This window comes from Aspergillus bombycis, assembly GCF_001792695.1.
Source record: "Aspergillus bombycis strain NRRL26010 chromosome Unknown contig00003, whole genome shotgun sequence".
Taxonomy (NCBI): domain Eukaryota; kingdom Fungi; phylum Ascomycota; class Eurotiomycetes; order Eurotiales; family Aspergillaceae; genus Aspergillus; species Aspergillus bombycis.
Window position 1 is genome coordinate 543,275 of NW_019170005.1, and position 15,527 is coordinate 558,801.

At 48.6% G+C, this 15,527-nt stretch overlaps 4 protein-coding genes across 4 annotated transcripts; 3 read left to right on the forward strand and 1 right to left on the reverse strand.

Moving 5' to 3' along the window:
- Positions 1–448: 448 nt before the first annotated feature.
- Positions 449–1,427, forward strand: ABOM_000987 (anticodon-binding domain-containing protein; the record flags this gene model as incomplete). Its single annotated transcript, XM_022528117.1, has 3 exons — positions 449–579; positions 718–1,210; positions 1,275–1,427. 3 exons carry the CDS (start codon positions 449–451, stop codon positions 1,425–1,427), a joined length of 777 nt encoding a protein of 258 aa, XP_022394074.1.
- A 4,002-nt stretch (positions 1,428–5,429) lies between these two features.
- ABOM_000988 (putative nucleotide-sugar transporter) lies at positions 5,430–7,307 on the forward strand (the record flags this gene model as incomplete). The annotated part of the gene is made up of 2 exons (XM_022528118.1): positions 5,430–5,864; positions 5,943–7,307. 2 exons carry the CDS (start codon positions 5,430–5,432, stop codon positions 7,305–7,307), a joined length of 1,800 nt encoding a protein of 599 aa, XP_022394081.1.
- Positions 7,308–7,966: 659 nt separating this feature from the next.
- Positions 7,967–9,729, reverse strand: ABOM_000989 (DNA-(apurinic or apyrimidinic site) lyase APN1; the record flags this gene model as incomplete). The annotated part of the gene is made up of 2 exons (XM_022528119.1): positions 7,967–8,876; positions 8,939–9,729. The coding sequence occupies 2 exons, from the start codon at positions 9,727–9,729 to the stop codon at positions 7,967–7,969; spliced, it is 1,701 nt and encodes a 566-aa protein (XP_022394082.1).
- Positions 9,730–10,509: 780 nt separating this feature from the next.
- On the forward strand, positions 10,510–14,340 carry ABOM_000990 (putative checkpoint protein kinase (SldA); the record flags this gene model as incomplete). The annotated part of the gene is made up of 3 exons (XM_022528120.1): positions 10,510–11,500; positions 11,551–12,030; positions 12,089–14,340. 3 exons carry the CDS (start codon positions 10,510–10,512, stop codon positions 14,338–14,340), a joined length of 3,723 nt encoding a protein of 1,240 aa, XP_022394195.1.
- Positions 14,341–15,527: the final 1,187 nt, after the last annotated feature.

Here is a 15,527-nt window from a genome sequence, read left to right on the forward strand (position 1 = left end):
CTTATCGTTAGTGGGCTAGCTGACATCCTTTGACGGAGCACTACCACACCTCTCTTTGACTACGCGCCAGTAGTCTGAGAAAGTATCCTCGTCTGCTTGGCCATATCCTTGTCGACGGGCTTGTCTCTTTCCGTGTTGTTTCTGTCGCTCTTTTTATCAGGTCCCCAGCTTCCGGCTACGTCCCACATTGCTTAATTGGGGGCACCAGCTCCTGTTTGTCACTGCAAATCGACAGTAGCTTGTAACCCCACGGCCGGGAAATTGGCTCTTCCACCACTGCAGAAATTGCCTGGTGTAGTGTATTGTCCCTGCTGGGTTTATTGTGCAAGGTGATCTTTTGTTGCCTCCTGAGAAGCAATTCAGCCGCACTCTTCCATAATCGGGATCTGCTCTCCGTTTTATCCCAAGTGACAAAGCTTGAGAATTGCTTAGTCTGCGAGGGTGGCTTATGGCAGAGAAAAAGCGTCACGGTTCCGGAGTTAGAGCGTCGTCGCAAGGAGCTTCTGGTGCCACGAGTCAGGGAATGGCTGGAGCTATGGTTCCTTTGGAGGTCGCCTTGAGCGGTGCAATTGGTGCACGGTAAGCAGCTACCTGCATTAACTTCTGTCTGCTGTGGCGGCCTTTCAAAGGACATGATATCCTCTGAACAGAAACCCCTCGTAAAAGATAAAAAGAAGTCATAGTTTGTTGGTGCTAACTCTATTGTTATCCCAACAGCGTTCGCATCACTACCGCCCCGGTCTCCACGACAGTTGAGGGAACTCTGTTTACGGCATGCCCAATCACGAACCTTGTTGCGATCAACACTGCCGCCGACACCAAGCAGACCGCAGGCGATTATCATATCATCCCGATCTCGCGTATACAGTCCTTCCAACTTCTCTCCCTTGCTCCATCATCCAATAGTGCGGAAGCGCCTTCTTTCACTGATGCAGTGCCACCTGTGCATGCGCTCGATATTCGGGCTCTGAAGACCCGAGAAGCTAATGCAGTCGGTAAACTGCAAGAGGGTGAGGCGAAGCGTGGCAAGGGAGTTACCCGCGAAGCCCAGGATCTGTTTGATGCATTTAGCCGCACAATGCCCACAAGATGGGATGGGACAAGCATAATCGTGGCCGACGCAGTGTCAATCGCTGCGCCGTACCGTGTAGACGACTGTCAGCCATTGGTGGCGGGAGACACAGCTGCTCTGGCCAGAGTGCGCAAAGTGGTATGTGACGCTCTTTTACTTCTTTCACTGAATGTCTTACGAAGGAAGCGCTAATTATAAACAGCTTGAAATGGAACGTAAGAAGATCGAGCTGCGTAACGCCAGTGCGACAATTGGTACAGCCAATGCTTTCTCGCGGTCGGCTTCCGCAAAGGCATCTACCAACCCGAACCCGTCTCCCGGACCCGGAGCTGCTGGACCAAGGAAGGGTGGTTGAATATAACACTTCCGATCAACTGCCAAACTGAAGGGGCTCCTTCCCGTATAAGTCGCAGGGGATGAAACCACCCACGAGCGCCACACCGGGAAAGGGGACTATCGCGGCAGAGGGAATGCATCCATACCCCTCCATGTGAAGCATACTAAAGGTCGTGCAGCAACTATTTGAAGGAACCACGAGGAAGGTACACGTGATATAAACGAAGCAGGGAATATTTTATTATCTAACTGAGCGAATATGCGGGGGGTTGCCGGTGCTGGGATACAAGGCTGCCTCGTGTATGTGTCCTGTATATCTGCAGCCGGGGACTGTCTTGCATCGGACGTGATGAGATGGTGTTGGATCGGAGCCTTAACATATGTTTTGGCTTATCCTTTAGATTTACTCTTAGAAACAGATCTTCATGAATGAGATGACCGACTTTGCCTTTATTGTATTGTATTTTATTTTTTCTCAAAACCAATTACTACGACAGGCATCAATCAATCCAACTAAATCTAGCCACAGGAAAAGAGAAGAAAAAGCACAAGTCAAAGGCATAACCTCCCCCCCCGGGAAACAATCACCCAAATCGCTCCAAAGAATTCCAACATCAAGTAGAAGTACTACAATAACCCGACTCCAAAAAACCGATACAAAGTCGCCCCACGATCACCATGATCTTCGCAAGCCCCCCTGCAGCTGTTCCTTCCCACTCACCCTATGAAGACACTAAACCCGCGCTAATGCATGCATGGAATCCGAGTGCCGACAGCGTGTTACCCGTTTGTCTGTCCATGAAAAACCATGCTCAGCATTAAGTGGAGGGGTTTCTAGCCGGATGGATCCACTAACGTGGGTAGGGCAGGAATGAGGGGAATCCAGATAGGGTGCTATTCTGGGTTTGTTATTTCGAGGAGGAAACTTAGGTCATGGGGGGTTCAGAACCCCTGGTCTTTTGACTTCTCGCGTAGCCCGCTCTGGGGTTGTTGGTTGTCGTGGTTTATAATTACTCAATGCTAGTTTTTGTTTCTGCATTAGAGTATAGATCGGGGAATTAGGTATAAACAATGGTTGAGATATCGGACATGTCGTTTGCTTCTGAGCTCGGCATGATAGTACCTAGGGTGTACTGGGACTTGGGATATTGGTTCGTCCTTTGTTCAGGGTTTCCTGGATAGTTTGCAAGGATTAGGTTCTATGGGTGTACAGTCGCTGTTGGAGATTTTAGCAGGTATCAGGGGTTTACTTGGAATTATGTGGCCTTGAGGTTTACGGGGGAATACTATTATAGCTCCTAGGGGCTTAGTTGACTCGGTTTTATTGTTTAGTACTGTATTTAGTAAGATGCGACAGATATGCACACGGTTTATGGAGTACAACTATCAGATAGAAGGTAGAAGGAAGTAACCGCAGTTCCAGTGTTGACTGCCACTGGTGTTCTTCCGAAGAGCAAATGGTAGTTCAATGTTGGTTTTGTAGAACTGACATGTGCGTTCACTTCATTAATTCCCCGGCCTCGACCGTGGCACACATTGTATTTAACCTTGTGAGGTGTGCTGGAGACTCTTTCAAAGGGGCCATACCGTATAAAAGCCCGCGGAGGCAACGATGTGGCTCTTCCGCATTGATATCTTTAGTCTACCTAACTCATTGGGAATTGCTAGTTTCTCCCTCAACAGGAGTTACTTGCCAATATTATGCACTTACTTTTGCCGCCGAGTCTAGCCCATGGTGTATAGTTGCCAGGATTACTCCGTAGAGCCGGAGAGAAAGGCAGAAGGGAGGCTAAAGGCTATTACCCATACCCTGCCTGATCTTGACAGGATGCTGCAGTCAAGTTGAAGTGACTGCCTACAGGTTTATTGACCTTGCGATTCGTTTTGAATTCAATTTATTTTATTTTCAAAAATTTTTTTTTTTTTTTCGATTTTTCTTTTGTACGAACATCGGCTGCCGAGCGGTTCTCCTGGGCAAAAAGCGAGACGGCTTGAAGCTCAACAAAACCATTGTCGTCACTTGGCAGGTCGAATGAGGTAAGCACTGCTGCTTGCTTAAAGCTTGCCTCCTGGAGACCTGCGCCGAGGTTTCTTTGTCTTTCGGGCAAGCGAACCGGGGAACGGCATCGAAATCAAAGATAGGTTAGCACATGTTATCCAAGGTACATTTCTTGCTCACAGGGGACACAGGTATGCATGGTCTACCACGGATGGTTTCAACCAGGAAAACGAAACCAGACAGAGATTGAAGATGAAGGTCAATTGATGACAAGCGGTGCGATAGAATACATCATACTTCCTCCCGGCGAATGCAAGGGCGATTATAGCAAACTATGAATGACACCAGCGGGTAGGATGCATCTACAATGACATGATGATGGTTATCCTTGCTGGCAGCATTTGGGGCGGTACTTGTCGAGATAGTGATGGAATCACAACATCATCAACCATCCATCCACCCTTGGGTCAGATATGTCCAAAGCATGGGAGATCATACCGATCATATGTCATTGTCTGGAACCCAGTGGGTTTGTCCCAGCGGCGAATCACAGCCACTGCCAATCGGGACGGGATCAAATCGACTAAGAAATTGAGCCGGTCCATCGCCGCCAAGAAGTCGGTGTGCAACGAGATGGAGTTCAGGCCAAAAGCTGATGCCTAATGGGAAATCGTGCGTTGGAGGATTGGAAAGGTCACTTGCAACAACACCAAATATGGTGTATCTCATTCACCCACGCCAATAGTACGACCTGTTGTTGAACTTTGAATCGCTGACCCAACCAATCGTGGGATCAACAAGTCCGAGGGCATCTTTGTTAAGGCACCGGCTGACGATAAATGGACGACCCCGGATCGTCCGGAAAGGGACCAAAAAAAAGCAAATTAAATTAGGGACCCAAATAGCTGCAACCCCCGCTCCCACAGACGAGATTTCCCGGGAGATGAGAGGTCCAAGAGGCACGATGCCTGAGAAGACCCTGAAGGATGTGTGATCACTATCAAAATCAGTCTAGTATGAAGTTTGTTGTATAGTTTACGAGTACTAGTAGTTTGTTGACCCCCCCCCTCCCCTCTTTAATTTTATTTTATTCTATCTCTCTAGGAGTACACTAAATATGACTCCCGGTGGTTGTGTAGATAAGTTGCTAAGGTGTTAGTGCAGACTCAAATTCACGACGGACGCTTCTCGTTCGTATTCGCATCAATCGGTGGCGGTGGTGGAGAGTCCTTGTAAGATTAAGACCGGGAAGGAAAGAAAGTGGATTCCGCAATAAGTCAATAAGTCATCATAGTCTGGCATTTCATACCAACAATGCCGACAGGATAATTTTCATTAAAAATTCAGGAGACCAGGGCTAGTTTGGGTCTAGTGTCCCTGGATGCTCTCTTCAAAAACTAAAACTAAACCGACTGCTGACCTGCAAAACGACCAAACCAACTGCAACTCCTTTCCCTTTTGTTGTCCCAAACCCCGAAATTTCCATGGAATTTGACGCTCCTTACAATACATACACATACATTTTCTTTTTCCACCGAGTCTGAAAGGCCATCGCGCTGCTGGGCTGCTGGGCTGCTGTTCGCTGCTGCTACTACTACTGCTGCTGCTACCCATCTTATGCTTCTTCCTATCGGTCGCCCTTGCATGCTGCTCTTCGGGCCTTTCTTGCTCCTTTTGTCTTGAATTCCTTTCCTTTCCTGTCCATCCCTCCTTTCATTTCCCTTTTCTCTCAGTTTCATCTCCTTTGACACCTATCCGGGCCAGCCCTGTTGATTTCCTCACCGATTCTCCTCGTTCCTTCGGACTTCGTGTGTCCCCCCCCCCCTTCCGTGTCCATCCTCAGTTGCTGCGACAATTGAACGTTGGACCACGAGTGTATATTTCACGTTGATCCACCACCGATGGAGTCATTTACATTCTAGCAAAAACTTTCTTTTTTTCTCTCCCCCTTCTAACGACCTTCCTTGTACTCTTCCCCCCTCCCGAAGACCCTCCCCTCGTCCAACAAGCTAGCATTCCAGGATGGGTCTATCTCCCTCGGGAAACCACCATCGTCGGCGGAGCTCAGTGCTTACAGGTACCGGGGGCCCTTCACAAGTAGGCCCGACCGAGCAGAGGGACGATAACCCGCGCACCAATGGCGACCCTATCAACAATAAACGGGAAGAACAAAAAGCCGCCGAGGACGCAGACGTGTCCGACCTCTCGTCGATCGCTGAGAGCTCCGAGGACGACCTGCAAGATGATGAAGAGACAGGCCTTACCGCAAAACAGAGACGCCAGCGACGACGGCGAAGAAAGCAACGAAAACAGCTGGATGCTCGGATCGCCGGGGTCAAGGGTTCCCAGAGTGATGTGTTCTCGGTTGGACTGGCGGATCAAAACGTGATGAGGAAGCTCTTGGTCAATGGCGGGTTGATTCTGATGTGGTATTTCTTTTCGTTGGCGATATCAATCGTGAGTACCCTGGTATCCCTGGGACACAGGATAACATTCAACGACCGTGACAACTGACCGTGGCAATGTGTGCTGCAGTACAATAAATGGATGTTTTCCGAGGATGATGTCGTATTTCCCTTCCCGCTATTTACCACCAGTTTACACATGCTTGTCCAGTTCTCACTATCATCCTTCATCCTATATATGATTCCTTCACTGCGCCCGCGAGCGCCTTCATCGTCACCGTCCGGATCACCTATGAGGCAGCAAGATGGGTCCGAAAATAGTGTCGTATCGAAAGTATTCTATTTCACACGTCTCGTTCCTTGCGGTGCAGCAACTTCCCTTGATATTGGACTGGGTAACATGTCGCTGAAATTCATCTCCCTCACGTTCCTTACCATGTGTAAATCATCTGCTCTCGCCTTTGTCCTACTATTTGCTTTCCTCTTCCGCTTAGAAACCCCGTCGGCTAAGTTGATCGTCATCATTGCTACCATGACCGTCGGTGTTGTCATGATGGTCGCAGGCGAGACTGCTTTCAACATTGTTGGCTTCCTGCTAGTCATTGCATCCGCTTTCTTCTCGGGCTTCCGATGGGGCTTGACACAAATACTTTTGCTGCGGCATCCAGCTACGGCTAACCCCTTCTCTACCCTCTTTTTCCTTACTCCCGTCATGTTTATCTCCTTAATCACTATCGCGCTGGCCGTGGAAGGCCCATCTCAGATTGTTACAGGCTTCGTCGCTCTCAGCGACGCTCATGGTGGAATGTTTGCGACCTTTCTCCTCATATTTCCGGGTATCTTGGCGTTTTGTATGATCTCATCCGAGTTCGCACTTCTCAAGCGCTCATCAGTCGTCACATTGAGCATCTGTGGTATCTTCAAAGAAGTGGTCACGATAAGCGCAGCTGGTGTGATATTCCATGACCAGCTCACACTCATAAATATTCTCGGTCTGGTGATTACCATCAGCAGTATTGGTTCCTACAATTATATGAAGATCGCCAAGATGCGTGCTGAAGCTCGAAAGGCCACGTGGGAGCCCGAGCCAGATTCGGACTCAGAGACAGAAGACTCGGACCCCTCTCGAGGTCGAGGAGGATATCACCGCGTTGCAAATCCGGAAACAAGTATGCTACGCGCTTCGTCGGATACACGTGACGATCAAAATGTCAATATCACGCCTGCTGATGATTCGATTCTTGGTCGGCGGTCATTCCGGGTGCGAGCCAGCGGTGCCAGCAGCAGCACGCATGGGCTTACCATTTCTACCGCTAACTTAAGTGACCATGATAAAGCCTTCTCGCCACGAGTATCTGCCCCATCTCCTTTGAAGTCAGCGCCACCGGTCGTGGTATCGGCCGAATCTGAGCTGCAAAAAGCGGGACGAAGCCTTGGTACGGGAAGTCAGCTTCAATCGTCGCCTGAAAGATCGTCGTCTAGAGAAAGGCGTTAGGCTGGGTTGGTACCTCGTTCTAGCAGTTTTTAAATTTTCCAATGTGCTGGACACCACTAGTATGGCTCGTCCCGTACTTGCGCTTTCCCTCCTCCGTGTCCTGGAATCACCTGGTTTTCGGCCTCGCTTCGATCAAACCAGAATGAACAGGCCGAGAGACCCATAACATCACTTGGATTTCGAATTCCCAAGTACGATATCGAGGCATAGTGCACTCATATCTTCTTTTATATCAATTGAACACTTCAAGGAGAAGTGCCTTGAAGTGCCCAAGGAGTCTCGCATATATTGGCAGCGTCACTCATATAGACAGCGATTTGTGTGATACCATGTTTACTATCTCTTCCATGGAAATAGGAGGTGTATCTACGTCTACCAGCGTTTGGGCCCTTTTTGTGGCATCGAGTTCTACATACACAATACCCAATTCAATTGCAATTCAAGAACTAAATTATCTTGAATGACACACTTCGTTAATGGATTCTGCAGCCGGCAGCCTTTGTAGTCGGTATTTTGCATCAATCTGATTCAGTAGCATATGAAGCTATATCACGCGCCATTGCACCTGAGCGTAATTGATTTAAGTATAAATACATTGTATATAAGTAATGAACACCATTTTTGCTTCAATTGTGAAGATCATAGACAGTCGCCCGCTGCTACTCGGTGTGACTCTGACATCCCTCATCTTCGCTGTCATCATTCGAAGCCTTCTTTGCTTTGCCCTTCTTTCCTGCTCCGCCCATCATTTCCATCAAGGTTTTCTGGCCTTTCTTTCTCGGACTCTTGGTTTTCTTTTTCTCTTCGGCGTCTAACTTTCGTTCGTATTGCTCCTGCTGCTTCTCACGCATTTCGCGTCCTTCTTCAGCTAATTGAGCTTCAAGGGCACGAAATTCTGGACTTTCGGGGTCCATCCCGATCAGGGATTCAAGGAGTTCAATCTCCCGGGCCCAGACGGAGGGATCAGCGACTGTTGGCTCCTTCGCGCTAGCCGGCCTTTTCGGCTGTTTCTTCTTGTTTTTCGGAGTGTCGGCCGTGCTGTCACTGTCTTCGCCACCTTTTTGTGCGGAGCCCTTAGATATCGCGGACACTGGTCGATCGATAGGTGTCTCAAGAACCATTGGCAGTCCCTCGAAGCGGGGTTCGTTCATAACATTGTGAAAAGCTCTAAGACCCAGGAATCCTGTTCCAATGTTTGCATGAAGATCACGTTTGCTACCCCGTGGTGCTTTGGAGTCGTTCAAGTGAAGAGCACGGAGATGCTGCAGACCAATCACGTCTTCGAACTCTTTCATGAAGGCTTTGAATCCTTCTGGCGAAGCGAGGTCATATCCTGCCGCGAAGCTGTGGCAGGTATCAATGCAGATTCCGATACGGTCATGATACTCCTGTGGAATCATGGCAAGGAGATCGCGGAATTCAGTCAGCTTGCCACCAATTGTGGTTCCGTGGCCGCACATGGTCTCAAGAACAGGCGTGACTGTTGACGTAGCAGCAAGGGCATTTGTAAGTGCTTTGGCGAGTCGTGATAATGCATCAGAGAAATTGCTCTGGTTAGCACTTCCTGGGCTGTTTGCTCAATTAGCTACAGCGTGATAGAAGCGTATTTAAGGAGGGTGGTATGTACTTACTGGAAGTTGTATAGGTTGATGCCGAGTGCTTCACAGCGACGAAGGTCATCCAGGAAAGAATCGTAGGCTTGCTTCGCCTTGGCTTTATCTTCTTGCGCCAGGTTGACGAGATATGAGCCGTGAGGAAGAATGTGCTTTGCAGCGTCATATTTGTTCTCTATGCATAGACGGCGGAAAGTATCTCTGTGGTCATCTTGCAGGGGCGGGTTGTCCCATTTCCTTTGTGACTTCAGGAACAAGGCAAATGCGTTGCCGCCAATATGCATACTGTTGTTGATGGCATTGAAGACACCTTTGGCTGCACTGACATGGGCCCCTACGCACATGCGCAGCCCCTGTGTCCTTGCTCTCAGGGGCACCATCTCTGATTCCTTTTCCTTCTTCGTCTTTCTTTTCTTTGAAACCGTTCCTGTCACTGCCGTCTTATCATCTGCTTCTTCATGCTTTGTCACGCCTGTCTGATCAATCTCTGCCTTGACGGTGACCTTTACTTCCTCCTCGACCTCTTCTTTCACGGAGAGTACTAGACCGTCTTCGTTGCTTTTCGACGCACCCTTCTGAGACTGTCCACTCTGCGACTTTCGTCCTCTGGGAACAACCTTTTCTTTAGCCGGTGAAGGCGAGTTTCGTAAAACCTCTGTTGATTTGACGCGTTTCGATCTCCTTAATGGGGATTTCGGCTCGTGGTTGTCTTCAATCTTTCGTTTATGAGCTCCAGGGCCTTGAGGCGAGCGTGGTGGCGATTGAGAGACAGCGCTGGTCGCCGCTTTACGGGATCCACGGGGAGGCATAGCAGCGTTGTTTGGGTATGCGCTACTATCCAGGTAGCCTCTGGTTCCCCTGGCGTCAAGAAGCTGATGGAATATCGCGATCTTGCTGATAGATGCGTCAATGAACGAGATATTATTCTGCCGGTTTTAATGACGCGTTTGCGCGTAGCGTGACGGGCGACCGCCGCAAGCCGTACTGATACGTAAGGGCCTTCCTGTAATGGGTCGCTACTCTAGGATAATGTTAAGGCAACATTGTTGCTTGGATATCAGAGATGTCCATTGCCTACATTTTGTAATATTGATTTTCAAGGTTATACAAAGGCTCAGCGGGAGTCAGGGGCTTGTGGGTTTGGTGATAATTACAATTGGAGCCACATACCAAAGCCGCAGCACAGGGGTTAAGTAGTTACTTGATGCGGTAGTTTTATGAACAAAGATCTAGAATGTGAAGCTTTTCATCTAAATATCCCCAAATACCCTAGGCACCCATAAGATCGAGACCGTCTTATCGAACGTTCCTGGAGCCAATATTGCCTCATATGGTATAACACCCACGTGACACGTTACCGGGACAACAAGACGAAGGCTGTTTATCGATAAACTCGAGAAAAAAGAACCTCCGCTTCTTTTCGATCCCTCCGCAAATCCCAGACGACAATCACCATCCACGACCCTCCGACAAATCTTCGACTGCGATCTTTATCTAGCGATTATTAGACTTGAACAAATTCACTGCTAGGTTATATACTCGGTAATTCGCGCTTGGACGCAATATAATAATCAGTACATCTTGCCGCCATGGCGGCCCAAGAGGAAATCGTCGACTTCGATATCATCGAAAACCAGAAAGAGAACATCCAGTCCCTGCCTGGTGGCCGCTCAGCAAGGGAGCTCGCTCGGATCTTTTCACCAAGAGGCCCCGAAGACAAACTTTATTCCCCATCACCGAACGACACGAGAACTGTCAACGATGCCATCAGACAAGACTACGAAGCAGAATTGCAGGCAATAGGAGAATCAGACGATCCGCTTGATATTTACGATCGCTATGTGAAATGGACGCTGGACGCATACCCTTCCTCACAGGCTACCCCGGAATCAGGTCTTCTCCCATTACTGGAGCGGGCAGTAAAATCCTTCCTCTCCTCCCCCCACTATAAGAACGATCCCCGCTACCTTCGGTTATGGGTCCATTACATCCGACTTTTCTCCGACTCACCAAGAGAAACATTTGCATTCCTGGCACGGCATCAAATCGGAGAAGGACTCGCGCTATTCTATGAGGAATTTGCTGCCTGGCTCGAAGGCGCGGGACGATGGACACAGGCGGATGAAGTGTATAGGCTAGGTGTCGACCGCGAGGCCCGCCCTGTTGAGCGACTGGTTCGGAAGTATCGTGAATTCCAACAACGCTATGAACAACGAACACAGGATAATGGACCGTCATCTCCTGCGTTGCCCGCAGTCCGACCGGCACTGGCTGCTAAGGTAGACCCTTTTGGTTCGGCAGCAACCTCATCACCGGATCCCCAGGCACAACGGGAAGCCCCTGCTGCTGCTGCACCAAAGACCAAGTCTGGTAAACCAAAAATGGCCATATTTTCTGACGCCGACTCGGCAAGCCAGCCTGCTGTCTCTGGGCAGACCAAGGGATGGGATAGTATTGGGTCAATGAGCGACCGCCGGAAGGAGAATAAGGTGGAAGCGAAACCATGGGCGGGAGAGACTCTTAAGGCAGGAAAGAAGCCTGCGCCCAAGGAGAAGATGACAATTTTCAGGGATGAGGTGAGTAACGATTTTCTACCTTTTGTTTTGATTTCCATATATTTACGATCACAGGACTAATTGGTGGCATGAATCCGGTTTGGTTTACGATTATGTGTATGCAGTCAAATCAGAATTCACATTTGAGAGAGTCAATGCAATCAAAGCATGTTCCAGAGCATCGTGTAAGGGAAGCGGTAAACCCGCGTACGGGAAGACGAGAGCGTGTTTTCGTCAATCTTGATGCAGTATATCCTGACTATACAAACCCAAATATTGAAGTCAGCTTCGAGGAGCTGCGAGCCATGCGCCGTGGTTGGATGGACAAGAAATGGCGACCACAAAAGGAGCCTCTGAGACAGATTTCTGGAAATGAAAACTCAGTTGGAGTTGATCCAGCCAAGGCACTACCTGATGAGTTCGATGAAAAGTTGACCATGAAGGATGCAGATATTTCGGCGCAGCAAACTTCGGAATCAGATGCCCAGCATGAGGCCAAGGCTGGTAAAGCACGGAAATTGAAGCTTCGTGAAGTGAAACAGGAGACACAGACGGGTAAGACTGCTTTGCGTAAAATGCCTGCACCTTGTGGTAAAACTGATCGCTTTCACAGTCAAGATGAAATTTGACTCTCCGACTGGAGGCAAGATTCGTCGCAAGAGCACAGCCGAGCCAACAATGACGATTCATACTCGCGCCGCAACGGACGAGATCTACAGTATCTTCAATCAACCACTTAAGGCAGAAGCAGAAGCAGCCGAAAGTAGCGACTTCGATGACGATGACTACACAAGCGCTGGGGAGAGCACCGTAACGGGACACATCTCGGCTGCTTCGAGCGATTTCGGTGATGACGAAAATACGTTTCACAAGGCCTTTGATGAAACCGTTGGGGATGGTTTTGATGATAACACTCGAGCTGAAAGTGTCGTGGACGGTGAATGGACACAGTTCTCCGCTGCCGACGATTTGGTCGGTCTTCGCTCACCGGGCGTCGAGTCAGTGTCGCAACCACACACAGATGAAAGGTACAGCATCGACGACGATGACTTTGACGACAACCAAAATCGACAAAGGTTTATCCCAGAAATGCCTGACGATTACAACCCGCCGTGCGGCCCATACCGAGACCCAGCGATAGTTGCCCAGAATCGCCTGCCCTTTATGACACCTATCGTAGAACAAACTGAGTATTCCCTCGCATCCATGACAGCAGCCAGGAACCACCTATACAACGCGAAGACTCCGTCCAAGCCTCGGATGGCAGATCTTCTGTCGACACCACTAATTGATGGAACACCTCGTCAAGGAGATACTACGATTGGCTTGCCTGAAGATGTTGCGCTGAGTCCGTCTGCAACGAAAGCACTGTCTAGTGTCAAATCTGCCTCTCCTTTCGGCCGTAAATATCGAGCTGGACCAATCATCCAGGATGCGCAATGCAATCCCACTGACAAAACAATCCGGAACACGATTCTCTCAGCCTTGAACCCACCACTTGCATCATACGCAGGATATCACGGTCATCTGGAGACGGACGCCCATTATGCTTCTGACATTCAAAAGTTCATGAAGGCTCAGCCAAAGCGTTCCCGAAGCGGTGACGAAGCGTCGTTTGAATTGCCCATCCTGGAGCTTCCCGGTGCAGAGAGAAGCTATATCATCCGGCGAGAGCTTGGAGCCGGTGCATTTGCCCCAGTCTACCTAGCGGAGAGTATCGATAGTTCGCCCGCCGACTCTGAAGATGAATCTGAAGGTAGTAACAGTGGAGGATCACAGCTGACCAACAGTAACAAATCAACACGGAGCAAGGCTCGCTATGGCTTTGAGGCTATCAAGATGGAAGTCGGTCCTCCAAACCCATGGGAATTCTACATGATTCGGACTGCGCATGACCGCCTGAACCGACAACCCAATTTGTCGCGCGCGGTGGATAGTATAATCGATGCACACGAGATGCATGTGTATAAAAAGGAAAGCATTCTTGTGGAGGATTATCGCAGTCAAGGCACTTTGCTTGATCTTGTCAACCTTGTCCGAAATGAGCAAGGCATAGGTGGCAGCCACGGCGAAGGAGGCTTAGATGAGATTCTTGCTATGTTCTTTACTGTGGAGTTATTCCGCACTGTAGAGGCACTTCACTCATGTGGTATACTGCATGGCGACATCAAAGCCGATAATTGCCTTGTGAGACTCGAGGAGAAGGCCGAACCTCCGTCCCTCATCGACCTCGGCGATGAGAACGCTTATGATCCACGCGAAGTGCATTACTCCCCTCGGGGATCTTACGGCTGGTGCAACAAAGGTCTTTCTCTTATCGACTTTGGTCGTGGCATAGACATGCAAGCTTTCCAGCCGTCCGTTCAATTTGTCGCCGACTGGGAGGCCAAGAAGCACGAGTGTAACGAGATCCAGGAGATGCGACCATGGACTCACCAAATTGATCTGTATGGACTTGCAGGCACCGTCCACGTTATGCTTTTCGGAAAGTACATCGAATCGTCCCCTGTCCGTCAGAGCGAAGGTGCATCTCCCAACGGGCCTAGAACGTATCGAATCCGCGAATCCTTAAAACGGTACTGGGAGCGGGAAATCTGGAACGATGTCTTTGATCTCCTTCTCAACCCTAGTGCAGAGCGATGGGTTCAGCTGGAACTAGAAGGAAACAACAACCCCGCTGCAACCCTGTTCGATGAGAACACGTCCACGTCGCCTATCCTCCCCGTTGTCAACTCCATGAGATACGTCCGAGAGAAAATGGAAGCATGGCTAGTGGCCAACGCGGAAAAGAAAGGCCTGGGTCTCCAGCTCCGAAAGCTCGAGGCTATCTTTAATGAGAGAAAGAAGAAGCTGGAAAGATCTTGATCTGCCTCAGCTTGACTTTACCTGTCTCTCGCGCGCACTTTGTATCTACTTTTCTGACGATTGCTTCATGATTCTCTATACCCCCCCTTGTTTTCACTCCAGCGTTGGCGTTTTGGTCGATGTTCTTTTCTCGTCTTGTACTCAGCTTCTTTCTGGCCATGGTTACATAACCTCTTTAATATTTGTTATTGCATTTAAGTTGCAGATTTGCACACACATGAATCGTAGTCGGTATTTAAGGATTACTTGAGTAAACTCTTGCCTTACAAAACTAGTAAGACTAAATCTCATGATGTTACCAAACCCTAACTCCGTCACTCCGGCTCCCGTACTTGTCTTCAATACAAGATACAAGAGACTACAAACCATCTACCAAACTACAATAACTTCACAACAGCAACAATCCCAAAAGAAAGAAGGCTGTAAAAGAATGATCTCATTTCAAATATCAAACGCTCAGTTACTTCAAGACATCGGCTCATCCCTCATGTCATCATATCAAAACGTCTGGTTCGGTTTGGTTCAGTTCATCTAAAGAATGCAAGATGCAAGAGAGTTTGAATGAAAGCGACAGCAAAATGAAAATGGAAATGGAAATGGAATTGAAGAAAAGAAAAGAAAAGAAGAAAGGCTAAATGTAAAGGTAAAGTAATGGAGTTCTTTCAGAGAGGGAGAGAGAAGAAGTAAGTAATCGAGAGATTGGCTTCGGTTAAAACTGATTTCGGATTTTCTCGGAATAGATAGAGTAAGTATAGTAGGTTGGTCGGGTTGAGTTGTGAATGCAATGAGATGATGAAAAGAAAAATGAGAATATAAGAAGAAAATAAAATTCAATCAGACTGGGACTGAACTGAACGCTGCACAAGGCCGTTAAAAACGCTTTCGTCACTCAGCAGCATCATGGTCGTTTCGTCTATGTCGTTTCAATCAATATCAGCGTCTCTCCATTCCAATCATCACGCATGCTGAGAAAAGATGCAACACTGCTCATCATAAGACAAAACTAACGGCGTGATGATTTTTTTTGCAAATGTTGGTGGAGGGAATTCCAATGGGGAATAGAGGAAATGGGGAAAGATGAAGACGGTTCAAAGATAGACGTGGGTGGGTGATATTTTTTTGGTTTTCTTTTTTGATTTTCGGTTGATATAGTCTGTATTCTGTCGATGTATCTGGTATGTTGAAGA